At 30.8% G+C, this 13,496-nt stretch overlaps 1 protein-coding gene across 1 annotated transcript; it reads left to right on the top strand.

Moving 5' to 3' along the window:
• Positions 1-7,528: 7,528 nt before the first annotated feature.
• LOC102579337 (adenine phosphoribosyltransferase 4) lies at positions 7,529-13,266 on the top strand. Its single transcript, XM_006355421.2, has 6 exons — positions 7,529-7,798; positions 7,915-8,025; positions 10,957-11,049; positions 11,606-11,755; positions 12,552-12,610; positions 12,996-13,266. Exons 1-6 carry the CDS (start codon positions 7,717-7,719, stop codon positions 13,047-13,049), a joined length of 549 nt encoding a protein of 182 aa, XP_006355483.1. The 5' UTR covers positions 7,529-7,716; the 3' UTR covers positions 13,050-13,266.
• The last annotated feature ends 230 nt before the right edge of the window (positions 13,267-13,496 follow it).

Below are 13,496 nucleotides of genomic sequence, written 5' to 3'. Positions count from 1 at the left end.
TTTCTTTGACTCTATTTAAGGCATAATAAGACTACCCACATACAATATTTTTGAAATATTTTATGTTGTCAATTATCATGATTTATAGTATTTTTACGCAATTTTTAAATATAAAAAAAAATTAAAAATAAGACAAATAAATTAAAATGGACCCAATATATGTTATTTTTGTTGTCTCAATTTATGTGACACAAATGAAATTTGGAGAGTCATCCAAATTTTCATAATTTTTTTTAAAATGTTTTAAGTTATTAATTATTGTGATTTATAATATTTTTATGTAACTTTGAAATAATGTACATTACTGGTCACTTTGTCCTAATTTATGTGATATGGATAAAATTACAAAATTAACTCTTTTAAAATGTCTTTCAGATATTTTAAGTTGTTAATTATTATTATTTATAATACTTTTTTGGTAATTTTAAAATGATATGTGTTATTTTTTCTGTCCCAATATATGTGAGCCTGATAGAATTCTGAGAGTCAACGTATTGTATTATATAGCTTTTAAATATTTTAAATTGGTAATTATTGTAATTTTTAATGCTTTTTAAGTCATTTGTAAATGATATATGTTGCTTCCTTGATTGGGACTTTTCCATTTGTGACATATATATATATATAGATATTTGGTGCCCGTGCCCAATAAATATATTTTTTTTGTTTTAATTTATGTGATATAAATGGAATTTGAAGATCAGTCGATTTTTTATATGTTTTCTTAAAAATATATTTGAAGTTATTAAATTGTTGTGATTTATAGTATTTTTGCGTTAGTTTTGAATAATATAGGTTACTCATGTTTCAATTCACGTGAATAATCATAAATATTTTCAGTTGTTAATTTATTGTGAATTCTAGAAATTTTGACGTTATTTTCAAATAGTACATGTTACTTATTCTATTCCAATTAGTCAACCAAATTTCTTATATGATTTAAAAATATTTTTAATTGCTAATTATTGTGATTTATAGCATGTTTTATGTAACTTTTAATAATATATAATTTGTTCAAATTCATATGACAATGATAAGATTTCAAGAGTCAACGCAATAAAAATTATTAATTTTTAAAAAGTTGTACCTCTAATATATTTTGTAGCTAAAATATACTCTCTCCGTCCACGTGTATTTGTCATGTTGCGCTTTTTGAAAGTCCATTTGAGTAATTTTCAAAGTTAAATCAGATTATATTAATTCGATATTTTAAAAAAAAAAAATAAATATGCAAAATCTATACAAAAAGTACTATAAATTGTTATTTTTTGCCTATGAATATGATGAAAAAAACACATTGTAAAAATATTAGTTAAAATTCTTATAGTTTGAATCTAAAAAGGAAATCATAACAATTAAAAGTGCATAGAGAGAGTAATAAATAGGTAATTAAATTTCAAGAAGTTTAAAATAAAAGGTTGAAAAAAAGAATTAGATAAACAACATATATTGAAAATTGAAAACATATAAATAATAAATGGGCCCAAATGAGGTCAAACGTTTTGGCTAATAAAGTAGTAGGTAATTAATGGTGTTAAATTGTCCAATAATATAAATTTTAAAGGTACAACCATAAAAGAAGAATGTACAACACTATAAAACACATATCATCCAACACTTGTCATGTGCTAAGTAGTAGATATTCCCACTTATTATATATAGTAATAGTAATATATAGATTTTTGGTGGTAAATTAATATAATTCCAATCCTACACGATTCTATTTAATTTGTCATGCCACTTGACTTTTGTCCTTTACTCGTTCACACTAGTTGAGTTTTTTTTTTAGTTAGTTTCAATTTAGTGACATGATTGTCTATAATCATATATTCTTCCAAGTTTGTTAGACATTGATTGAGATTGAAAGTATTAATCTAACTTTTCACCACCAATAGCATATCGACACGATCAAGTGATCTTTCAATATAATAATTTAATATCGATCACATCAAACTGAAATAAGATCCGAAAACTCATTTATGTTTTCAAAGTACTCTCACATCACATTAATCCTATTAAATACTATGTAATGCCTCTTAGATATTAAGGTGTGGCTCTAGTTATCAATTATATTGAATCACCTTGATTATAATTATGGTAAAAAAGAAAGAAAACATAAACAATATATAGCTAGCATACCTTTATTTTGGCTTTGGAAAATGTTGGTTTTTAAGTAGCTTTTTAAAGATTTTTTAACTGTTGAAATGAATTAGCCTAGTGTTTTGGCTTGAGGTGACGTACAAACAAACGTTCTATCTCTATCAAATAGGATGGGGGCAAAGTTAAGGTCAAATAAAAACAGTTAGGATATTTCAATTAGATTTGACTAGTTATGGTCCTTAATTATATCAGAATCTTTCTTTCTTTTAATTTAACCTTTTCAAAATTTCCTTACCTCGAGGCTTAGATTTGAGACCTTTAGTTAACGATAGAAAGATCGATCTTATTCATTCCCACAATTATTTGTCAATATCTCATGTCAACTCCCTTAAGCCCGACACCAAAATAGACACTTTTTGAACCCTAAATATCAAATACGCACTCTCTAAAAACACACACCAAAATGGACAGTAATAAATGTGTGAACTGTCCGTTTTGATGTGTGTTTTTAGAGAGTGTCCATTTGATATTTAGGGTTCAAAAAGTGTCATTTTTTGTGCCGGACTCCTCAATTTCCCTTATCAAGCCTACCCAACAGCTTCAAGGAGAGAATACAGGGTTATTTGTACTTTTGTTCCTATCTTGTATGTATTGGTCTTTAATTTTTGTCTCTTATGATAAATAATTTTTCGTACAAATAAGTTTATATTTTTGTATTATAATTATACCCTTAATTACAAGTTACAAGTTATAATGTCATGACGTGACTTCAATTTTTAAAGAACTTATGTCTTATTATGCATAAATTTAATTGTTATAGGGCAAAAATTAACGACCAATCCATTTGATAAGCAAAACATACAACTTTATGAAGAATAAAGCAAGATTTTAATAAGTGTTCCACTCACATTTTGTATGTAAATCACCACGTACATATATATATATATATATATACTGAGTTCTCTACAATTATAGTAGTAATTAAGAAGGATAGTCCTCTAATTTGAACACAAGATCAATAAGAATCTTTCTTTTAATATAACATATCTACAAAAATAAGTTTAGGATTAAGTTTGGTGCACGGTCAGTATAACTAATATTTACACAATCACGTTACTCACAGGATATTACGTACACGTAATTTTTATGAAGTAGATTAATTAAAACTTGGTAAAAAGTTAGCATTACATACACGTATCTTATGAATTCAAATTGATGATCATATCTATAAATGGTTAAATTCGTGTGGGCACACTTAATTTCCTAATCAAGAATTAAATTATTTTTTGGAAATGTATAACACTTAAACGGCTCTAATTAATTAGATTAAGATTACAAATTTAAAAGTTAGGCAGGATATCACAAGTACTGTAGCAACAAGTTGCAAAGTTGGAATCATAATCACAGACAACAAGAAGAAAACAAGAAATTAATGAGGGGTCAGAAATGTTTTAAATCTTTCCATAAAATGGGTGCTATTATTTAAAACCAAACTAAAGCATTAGCAATTCTTTCCTTTTAAGTGTAATTTTTCCTTAATGATAATAATTAAATATTTGCAATAGATTTGGCAAATTGAAAGGCCCATGCAACTATGCAAGTAAAAGAAGTTAGGCATCGTACACTTAATTAGAGTTACATATAATATAAAATGTTAGGTAGATTCGACATTTGGTATTCACATTGGAGCTGACTAAATTCAGATTTGCGTCGGGAAGTTCCGGGTCATGGATAAAACGCTCTCTAACAAAAGCGATTTCATGCCTCAAAATTTCTGATTAAAGATGAAGGTACTTAAATCTTTTTAATTAGAACATTTATTTTAATTTTTATTTATTTGTATACATTAGTAGGATTAATTTATTTTATTTTTTACAAGAAAAAAAAAGCTGTAAAATAAAACATGTGCACGGAATATAGTTATAAGATTTGAAAGCTACTTATGATGTATGAAGAAAGAGATAGACACGTTATGGTGCAGTCCTCTTTTCTTGTTTTAATTTATTTTTAAGTGAATTTCCCTAATTACAATCACTACCCCTACATTATTAAACAATTATACTTAATTACTTACGTGATTTCAATCGTTAGTATGAGGGGTATATTTGAACTTTTTGAATTGCTCAAAAATATATTTGAGACAAAAAAATAAAGGTTATCGAGTAATACAAATCACAAATCAAGAGATATTTTTAACTATAAGGTTGCAACTCAAATTCTCGTATCAAATATTAATAAATCAAATTTTATTAATTTTTTTTAATTATTATTGTGATAAATTATTTGTGGGAGGACATCATGGGATTTTAGGAACTAGTCAAGTGGCTTATTATTACTGGTTATTTTTATCTTTAAAGTCTTTGTAAGTAATTATTATGATATTAACAAATCTTTTAGTGAACATCATGGGATTTGAACTTAGCCAAATTCTTGTCTTTTCAAATGTTTCTACTGCCCACTTTTTGGATAACCAAAGGAGAAAGAAAATTATAAACGTATAGACTCCTTAAAAGTTTTATATAAAAGCGTATGTACTATCTGAACTTGCGTTTATTATAATAGAAAAAAATATTCTTTTCTCTCATTTTTTTTTTTTGGATTTCTCTTAAGATGTCATCTGCATTTTTCACCTAAAAATCTCCATTTCGTTAACCTGTCCTCCGCCATGAGGGTCAAATATATCCTTCTTTGAGGATTCATCATTCTCACTGAGATTTAACCTACAATTGTTTCTGAGAGAGTCCGGCTTGATATCATATTTAATTGTTATACCTCATGATGTGTATTGTCTATTTTAGCTAAACAGACCTCTAGATTTGTCTCTTGCGCTACACCATCATTGAATCTAAAACCCGTGCATTATGTGAGCTTGTGTTACATCTAATAAAGTTCTTCACCTTTCAATAAACACATGTGTGCCCCTTCTTCAAAAACTGTCCAAACTAAAAGCTTGCAAGTCCTCCTCATTGACCCATCATCAACGTCACATATATATCATTATAACAATGGATAAGCCATGCTAATTTATATATTAATTTCCCCTCGTTTACAAGTGTAAATAATATCATGATAATGTTCTAACAAAGAAAGTTAAAAAATTTGTAGAGCAAATTGACATACAAAATTAGTTTTGACAATAACATACAAAGATAAAGATCTTTCAAAATCTAATGTCACAAAATTGGATCCCTCTTGGTTCTTTATGCATATTGTATCTAAAAAGACAAGGATAATGATAACATAAAAAAAACCCACAAAATATTAACCAATTTTATTTTATTTTTTATATTCCTCACATCATCTAAAAGAATTGCCAATGTTGATATCTAGTATTTGCTTAAGTTTTATGTTTATCCTTCTAAATTTTTTTGTGATATGAGGAATTACTTTAAATAATTTATTGATGCTTTTGTACTTTCATCTTAATTTCACATTTATAAAATTACTTAAAAAAAATAATAGTATTACCACTACAAGTTTGTGCAATGATTATTCATCAATTATTTTAGATATCCTAAGTGTGAACCTAAAATTTAGTCGATTGCTCTTGTGAGTGCCAAAATGATAGTTGGCTTATAAATTGAATTATTACTATTATTATTATTATCTAATCTATTGCTGAAGGGGTCTAATTGTTTTCAATTTATAAGATTTAAGTAGGGTTTGGAAGTGGGATACAATAATTATTTATTTAAAATTAAATACATTAGAAAATGTTCTTACCCTTGCTTGAAGAGTAACTATTTTGTTTGGTTTCCACGTTATTAAATTTGAATCCACGCAGTAAAGTTCTACATTAAAAGTTAAGTGCTCTTTAATAAAAGTGATTCTATATTTAAAACTCGAAAAATTAAAATCGAATGTTCATATTACATTATAACAATATTTTTCTATAATAATCAAAATATATCCAAACGATCGATATGAAAAGATTTTTCCATATATGCAGAATACTTGCTATTTCTTCACAAATAACTTCATAAATATTGCACAAGCTAGTAAGTATAGTCCCTTCGTCCAAATTTACTTGTTTAGATTGAAAAATAATAGACAATTATATCACTTTATATTTATTAATTTTATCTTTATTATCAAGTACTAATTATTTCTAATTCATTCTCTAATGAGTGAGAGATGACTTGTAATGACTTAATATAATATAATAAAATTATTATTTTATTTATTATATTTTTATGAAATATGCGAAGTCAATTCATAAGTTTTCGTCAATCTCCACTAAATTTTTATTTTGAAAATGGGACTTCAAAATCAATTTTCAACACAAATTGGATGATAGTTGGAATTCTACTATGAAACAAAGAATTTTTTGTATTAAATTAAAACTTATACTTGTTTACTTAAATTAATTTACAAACTAATCAAATAATATCATCATTATTGTGGTGTCAAAGTCTTCAATTGGGACACTTCAATTGTCATTATATTATTATTTATAAAATCTCAATATCATAAGTTTGAATATTGCTTAAAAATAAATAAAAAGTATTCTAGTATAAGTATTAAAGTTTTTGATACATTTTATACATTATCATCAATTAGTTTAACATAAAATTATTGATCCTAACTTTCTACAATTTTTTTATTTTAATTTCTTCGTCCTTAATTGGATATTCCAAAAGCAAAAAGAAGTTCCTTAAAAGAGTACTTTTTAATTAGCGGTTCGAGACATAGAATTAGTTTGATCCAAAAACAACAAAAAAGAATCCTCAAAAAGTGTGTTTTTCTAGGTTCGAAACGTGAAATTAGTCAGATCCAAAAACAGGCAGCGGAAATGGATTTAAGAAAAGAAGAACGAAAAAGAACTAAACTTTTTTTATTTTAATTTCTTCGTCCTTAACTAGATCTTCTTTCAAAAACAAAAAGAAGTTCCTTAAAAGAGTACTTTTCGATTAGCGGTTCGAGATATGGAATTAGTCTGATCCAAAAACAAACAAAAAAGAATCCTCAAAAAGAGTGTTTATCTGGGTTCGAAACATAGAATTAATCGGATCCAAAAATAGGCAGCAAAAATGATTTTTTTTTAAGAAAGAACCATAACTTTTTTATTTTAAGTTCTTCATTCTCAATTAGCTATTTCAAAAACAAACAAAAAAGAATCCTCAAAAAGAGTACTTTTTGTTTAGGATTCGAGACATGAAATTAGTTTGATCTAAAAACAAATACTACAGAAATAAATTTTAAAAAAAAGACCCAACTTTTTTATTTCAATTCCTTCATTCTACCAAAAATTAGCTATTCCAAAAACAAACAAAAAAGAATCCTCAAAAATAGTGTTTTTTCTGAGTTCGACACGTGGAATTAATCGAATCCAAAAACAAGTAGCGGAAATAGATTTTTTTTTTTAAAAAAAAAAAAGGAGGAGGAAAAAGACCCAGCTTTTTTATTTCAATTTTTTTTAACCCCCAAAAGAACTGAAAAGCCACCTCCTATAAAAACCCTTCTTCTTCTTTATTCATTCCTCTCCCCTGTCCTCTTTACTTCATTTTCACTGTTGTTTTCGGCCAAAACTCAAAAATCTTCAGTTGCCGGAGCTAGAAACAGAGGAGAAAAGCTTTTTCATTTTTTTCAGTGAATTTATTTGTATCCAAAAGGGCAATGTCAGCTTGCAAAGATCAAGATCCACGTATCCATGCTATACAGTCTAGAATTCGTGTTGTCCCTAATTTCCCCAAACCAGGTGTTTTCTCTATCTTTTCCCTTTTCTTTAACTGAGTTGGGATCATGGGTCGACCCCAAATTAGGTAAAGTTTTAATCTTTGTTGTTAACTTTTGTGGCTTTTGAAATTTATACAGGGATAATGTTTCAAGACATCACTACTCTGTTACTGGATCCAAAAGCCTTCAAAGATACAATTGATTTATTTGTGGAACGGTACAAAGACAAAAGCATCTCAGTTGTTGCTGGTAAGCACTCCGCATTCTTAGCTGCAGACTGCTTCCAACAACCAGAAAAATGGGATTATAAAAATAGGAAAAAAAAAGCCCCATCCTTTTAAAAAAATAAATATTATATGCATTTCTTGTGGCCCCCCATATAACTCAAGAACTTGTAATGCATGTATTGATATATGTATATATGTTGTCTTTTGCAAAGTTTACTTTTTTATTAGTTAGTCTTGTTTGTGTCTGGAGGTGGTGGTGGGGGTGGGGTAGCGGTGAAGCTAGAAATTTAGTCAAGTGTGTTCAAGAATTAATATATGCATATGAAAAATTAAAAGCATGTGAAAAATAATTTTTAATTTATATATATATATATAGTATAATTTTTTGATGAAGAGTGTTCGACTGACCACTCGATACTACATGTGGCTACCATACTGGGTGGGGTGGAGGGTGGTGGTGTTTACAGTGATGTGGGGGCCTCTGAAATGCTTTTGTGGGCAATGTGGGAGTTACTGTTTAATCTTTTCTTTATTGAAGTCATTTGAGTGTTTGAGTTATTTAACTATGAAAGGTAGCTAGTGGGTAATGTTATTGATGACTTTGTGTGAAGAGCAAAATGTCAATCATTCAGAGCGTTCAATGGGGGCATGTGCTGGAGTCCCATTTGGATTTTGGGTTTAGGGGTTGCCTAGGTGGTGGTGGTGGTTGGTAATGGATAATAATGTTGGTGAAATATAGGCGCGGACCCATTAGCTTTTGGTGTTTCCTGTTCCTTTTTCTTCACCCCTTGTGTTTGTACAGAGATATTCACTCCTAGTTGAATTGTTTTTCCCTCTCAATGGATGATGCAATAACACTTTCTCATTTGTGTGTGATTGATTATGACTAGAGATATTGCTTGATGGAATTGTTTATTGAGGACAGAGTCCACTACTATGAGTAGGTTCTTTGTCCTTTTCAGTGTGATTGGTGCATGATGTATGGTGGCTGGTTTGAGCTATACTATGACTTGGGAGACTTCTTGGACATTATAAAGTGGGAAATGAGCAGTGTGCGCCTTGTTGATATCTTTCCTGGCTACCTTGTCCTATACTAGTATTAAAAAATGATTTTTATGAAATATCTGATGAATGATTCCGAGACTCTAAAGTAATATCAGAGTTGTTGGACAAGTTAATAGGTTGCTGAGTGCTGACTAGTGAACAAAATGTGAGGAGATTCACCAAACATGATGGTTTTATTTAAATAGTATATTCAAGGGGGTTGGCAGTCGATCAATCAATGAAGCTGTAGTGTTTTTTTATGCATACACCCTAATTAGTAACTATAGTATCCTGTTACTATATGGGAGTAGTCTATCATTCTACCATCTTTCTTTGCCTTCTCTTTTTCTTTAGATATAATGATTTTAGATACAAAACTTACTATGTTAGATAGTTTATGAGCATCTGGTGATTTTGTGTTTTATCAACCATTGGCTACACTATATATCCCACTAAGTGTATCAGGCTACAAGGTAAAGCCATGTCAATGTTTCCTGGAATTTTTAAGTCGGACCAAACCATGTCTCAGTTGTGGTAGTCCAAACTGAAGATCTTATGTCTGGCCAATGATATTTATTTCTATTTATTACTCATCTAGTTTGAAATCTTTGTTCTGGCTTGTTTCTGGTTCCACCTGTGACCTGCCATTTTCTTCTGTCAGACCAAAACCTGGCATTTGATTTTTCTGCATTTGCTGTTTTTTTCTCGCCACCGCATGTATTAAGACTCTCTTCGAAACATCATTCTTCTTTTCTTTTTTCTGGTTGTGTATGGCCATATGAGAGAGAGGATTAAAAGAGACTGAAGAGATAGGAACATGTTAGCCTATAGTCAGCAGGAGTTCCATGTGGATACAAATAGTGGACTGCAACTGCAATTTGTAAAAACTGCTGGTGTCCTATTCAGAACAATATAGTGCCTTGGAAAAGGAAGAAAAGAAGTATGAGAGATGGATTATAGATAAAGCAGTAGGTACCTATAAGTCGAAATTATGCATCTATACATTATAAAATTACAGGTTGGCTAGTTTAAAGCAGCATCTTGCATCAAAAAAAGGTTGTTGTTTCCAAAAAGACTAGGGATGTGAATGGGTGATTTCGTTGGCACAAAACAAGGAAATGATCTGAAGGTATAAGGTATACAAAGACTTTACCTTAACGTTCTATGGACACGAAAAGCCTCATGACTTACATGAGCATCCCCTCTTGCAGTTTCTGCCATACAAGTTTTTCATATCTATTCAAGTACTAGCTGTGAATAGCAAGTGGTATGCAGACCGCTTATTGTAATGTTTGAAGTATGTAGGATCCTGTGAGGGGGTTAGAGACGATAGAACAGAGATCATCCTGATGGTTTTCTCTTCTCACCAGGGATATAGTAATCAAATTACTGTAAGGGCTTTCCATGCAAAAAAGCTTCTTTAGGGGCTTGATCCTCGTTTTTTGAAGAGAATCTTACTGGTAAGGTCCTGATGTTATCTTACGTGCTTTAATTTTATCCAGCACATGGGAAAATAAAATCAGATCTGGAGATGGATAATGACTAGCAATGGTCATATGCCTGCTTTATGACCTTTTGTACTTCTTATCTTAAAAGGTCTATCAGTTGTTTATTCTCAACTTGCATAGAGGATTCTGACTATCGTTCATATGTTTAATTGCTTTTGTCATATTATTGATTTATTGTTGTGTCCTCTCTTTGCGGGAGCTTCTATTCCTCAATATGAAGCATTTCTTTTAATATGTTGTTTATCTTGGAGTGACCTAATGCTGTATCCCTTTTCCATGTTGTATTCCCATACTATTATAAATTTTTAATCAATACTGCTGTAGTGAGTAACTTGCAAATATTATTTCTTTTATCATCTTTTAGCTGACTCAATCTCAACGTATTGCTTCAATATCTCCAGGAATAGAGGCTCGAGGATTTATATTTGGTCCACCAATTGCTTTGGCGATAGGGGCAAAATTTGTCCCTTTGAGAAAACCAAACAAATTGCCAGGTATATTTTCATCCGTGCAACAACCTTCTTGGAATAATGACATCTCTTTGTCACGTGCGCCTTTTTACTTAAATGAGTTGGTTGGGTTGGATGGCCAAGTGTGTTAGTCACATTGATCAGTCCATTAGGGTGAAACTATAAAGGTTGACCTTTTGTCTACTATGGCTGCTCAGAAGGACCAGTTTCTGGAAACACATTGATATCTGATTTTCCTTCCCTGTAAACGATGTTACTCGACACATTTCTGAGAATTGGAATTCTGCTATGAAAGTATTTAAATCCTGATGTTTGATTCATATGATGTCCCATCTACGGGGTAAAAGGAGGAAGAATTCCAATTTTGACATAGTACACATTTTAACTTGTAGTAGATAATCCATTGTTCCTCTTTCTCTCTCTCATATATATATATATATATATAAATATATACTGAAGAATGCTTCTGAATACTGTGAGCTCATCATGTTCGATTAGTATGAGTGCATTCTATTGACACTTCTAAATACTAATTATCATCTCACTTTCTCAATGTTACTGTGACTTTAAATGACTGCAGGTAAAGTTTTCAAACAAGAGTATGATTTGGAATATGGAAGTGATTGTCTTGAGATGCATATTGAAGCAGTAGAAGCTGGTGAGCGAGCTTTGGTGGTTGATGATCTGATTGCTACTGGTGGCACTGTTTCTGCAGCTATGAATTTACTTGGTAAACATTTTTATGATTCTCTTCATGTGGATAGAACTCTAGTCCAGGAAACTTCCAATGGCATTCAACTAATTCGAATGAATGTGCACAATAGAACAACATGTACATATGCTGCGGAATACGCAATTGAATAATGCTGTAGCACTAGAGCAATAGGATCTAAAAGGAGCTTCAGTTGCTTAATTCCGGGGTGGGGCAAGGTGACAGTAACATCCTATACTATGGTCTGGAATTTGCATCAATTAATGGCGGCATCATAGCTAGGAGGACACTAGGTTAACTTTGTTGTCAGTTTTTGTTCTGTATTCCTTAAGAGAGGCATAGAGTATGCAAGTAGTTGATGGTATATCTCATAGCATGTCTCAAAACTGTTGTAGAAATATAAGTTTAAATTCCTATGAAATTTGGCATCGGTTTTAATACTTTGTATATCAAATTTAGGATTGTATTTTCAGTTGGGATTTGCATGGAGGAATATGTGATTTTGATGTTAGGATGTGACATTATATAATATAATAATTTCTCCCAAGCTTCTGTATAACTACACTATGACATCCCCAGCTCTGCTTTCTCTTTAAATTTTAATACTAGCTGTTCTGGCACAACCTGTTGGTATAGGTATTGTGTCTACTAACCCAAACCACAAGCGCACTTTTGATGGTTCAATGTCATATAATGTGTTTGTCTTCTCATGATAAGTAGTCTCCGGGATTCGTGTCATCACGTCCAACAATGCCCTATGTCTTGCATTTACAATTTTTTTTGCAATTTGTTGAATAAAATTGTTCTTTCGCAGAGCGTGCTGGCGCAGAAGTGGTTGAATGTGCATGTGTGATTGAAATACCAGAATTAAAGGTGCATCTTACGCTCTTACTGCTCTTCTTCTGATCTGCAATGTATGGTTAACTTGCTTGGTCATCAGGTTACAATGTGAAATTTTCAGGACTATGTAATTAAAACATAAATTTTCTTGCCAAAAATGCTTTTAAGGAAAGATCTTGGCAAAGACTTGATCAGAATTACTCGTGAACTAACTGCCCGTCTTTCCACATTCCTTAGCAAGTTGGTGAATAGTTAAACTTTAAGTACCAAAACGTATCTTTTTACACATGGAAAACCAAAGTTATGGTAGCGTCCTCCTGATGCATGATTCGTTCTCTCATTTTCTTATACCTGGAAAGCTAAAGAAGCATATTTCTGCCTTGTGTTCTTCTCTAAGATAACTTTGTTGTTGTTGCAGGGTAAGGAGAAGTTGAATGGCAAGCCATTGTACGTGCTGGTGGAGTATCGGTAGTATCTGCAGACAAATTATGTTTATTGTCATAACAAACTGTACATTAGAGGGCGCTATTATTGGCCAACTTGTCTGGGTTATTATCTTTTCATTCTTGATTATGTGTAGTGAATTTTGAAAAAGGCTTTTTGGTTATGTGGAGAACTCATTCATGAGCTTAAGTGAAGAAAAATTATGCAAAATGGATTGTTCATTAGAAATTTATCATCTTATTCTATGAAATAGAGCCTCGCCAGACCGCCTAACCAGTTGAACCGTTCTCTTATAGAACAGGTAAGTCACAAAAGAATGTTCCTTGCTTCCAGCTATCCTCATGAGTCATTTTTGCTGTAATCTGTCTCTCGATAAGAAGTTTTCTTTTGATCCGGGGATGGCTGGAAGTTCTCCAAAAGTATGAAAAGCTGGAGGACTTTGTACCATCCATTCCGTTGTGGTTGGATTCTGTTC

The sequence above is a fragment of the Solanum tuberosum genome, unplaced genomic scaffold (assembly GCF_000226075.1).
Source record: "Solanum tuberosum cultivar DM 1-3 516 R44 unplaced genomic scaffold, SolTub_3.0 scf00201, whole genome shotgun sequence".
Taxonomy (NCBI): Eukaryota; Viridiplantae; Streptophyta; class Magnoliopsida; order Solanales; family Solanaceae; genus Solanum; species Solanum tuberosum.
Note: the sequence above shows the minus strand (reverse complement) of the source record. Positions and strands in the feature narration are given on the sequence as shown.

Coding starts and splice junctions, on each gene's coding strand:
- LOC102579337 (XM_006355421.2), top strand. CDS start 7,717: ATGTCAGCTTGCAAAGATCAAGATCCACGTATCCATGCTATACAGTCT. Junction 7,799..7,914: donor CCCTAATTTCCCCAAACCAG/GTGTTTTCTCTA, acceptor AAATTTATACAG/GGATAATGTTTCAAGACATC. Junction 12,611..12,995: donor TTGAAATACCAGAATTAAAG/GTGCATCTTACG, acceptor TTGTTGTTGCAG/GGTAAGGAGAAGTTGAATGG.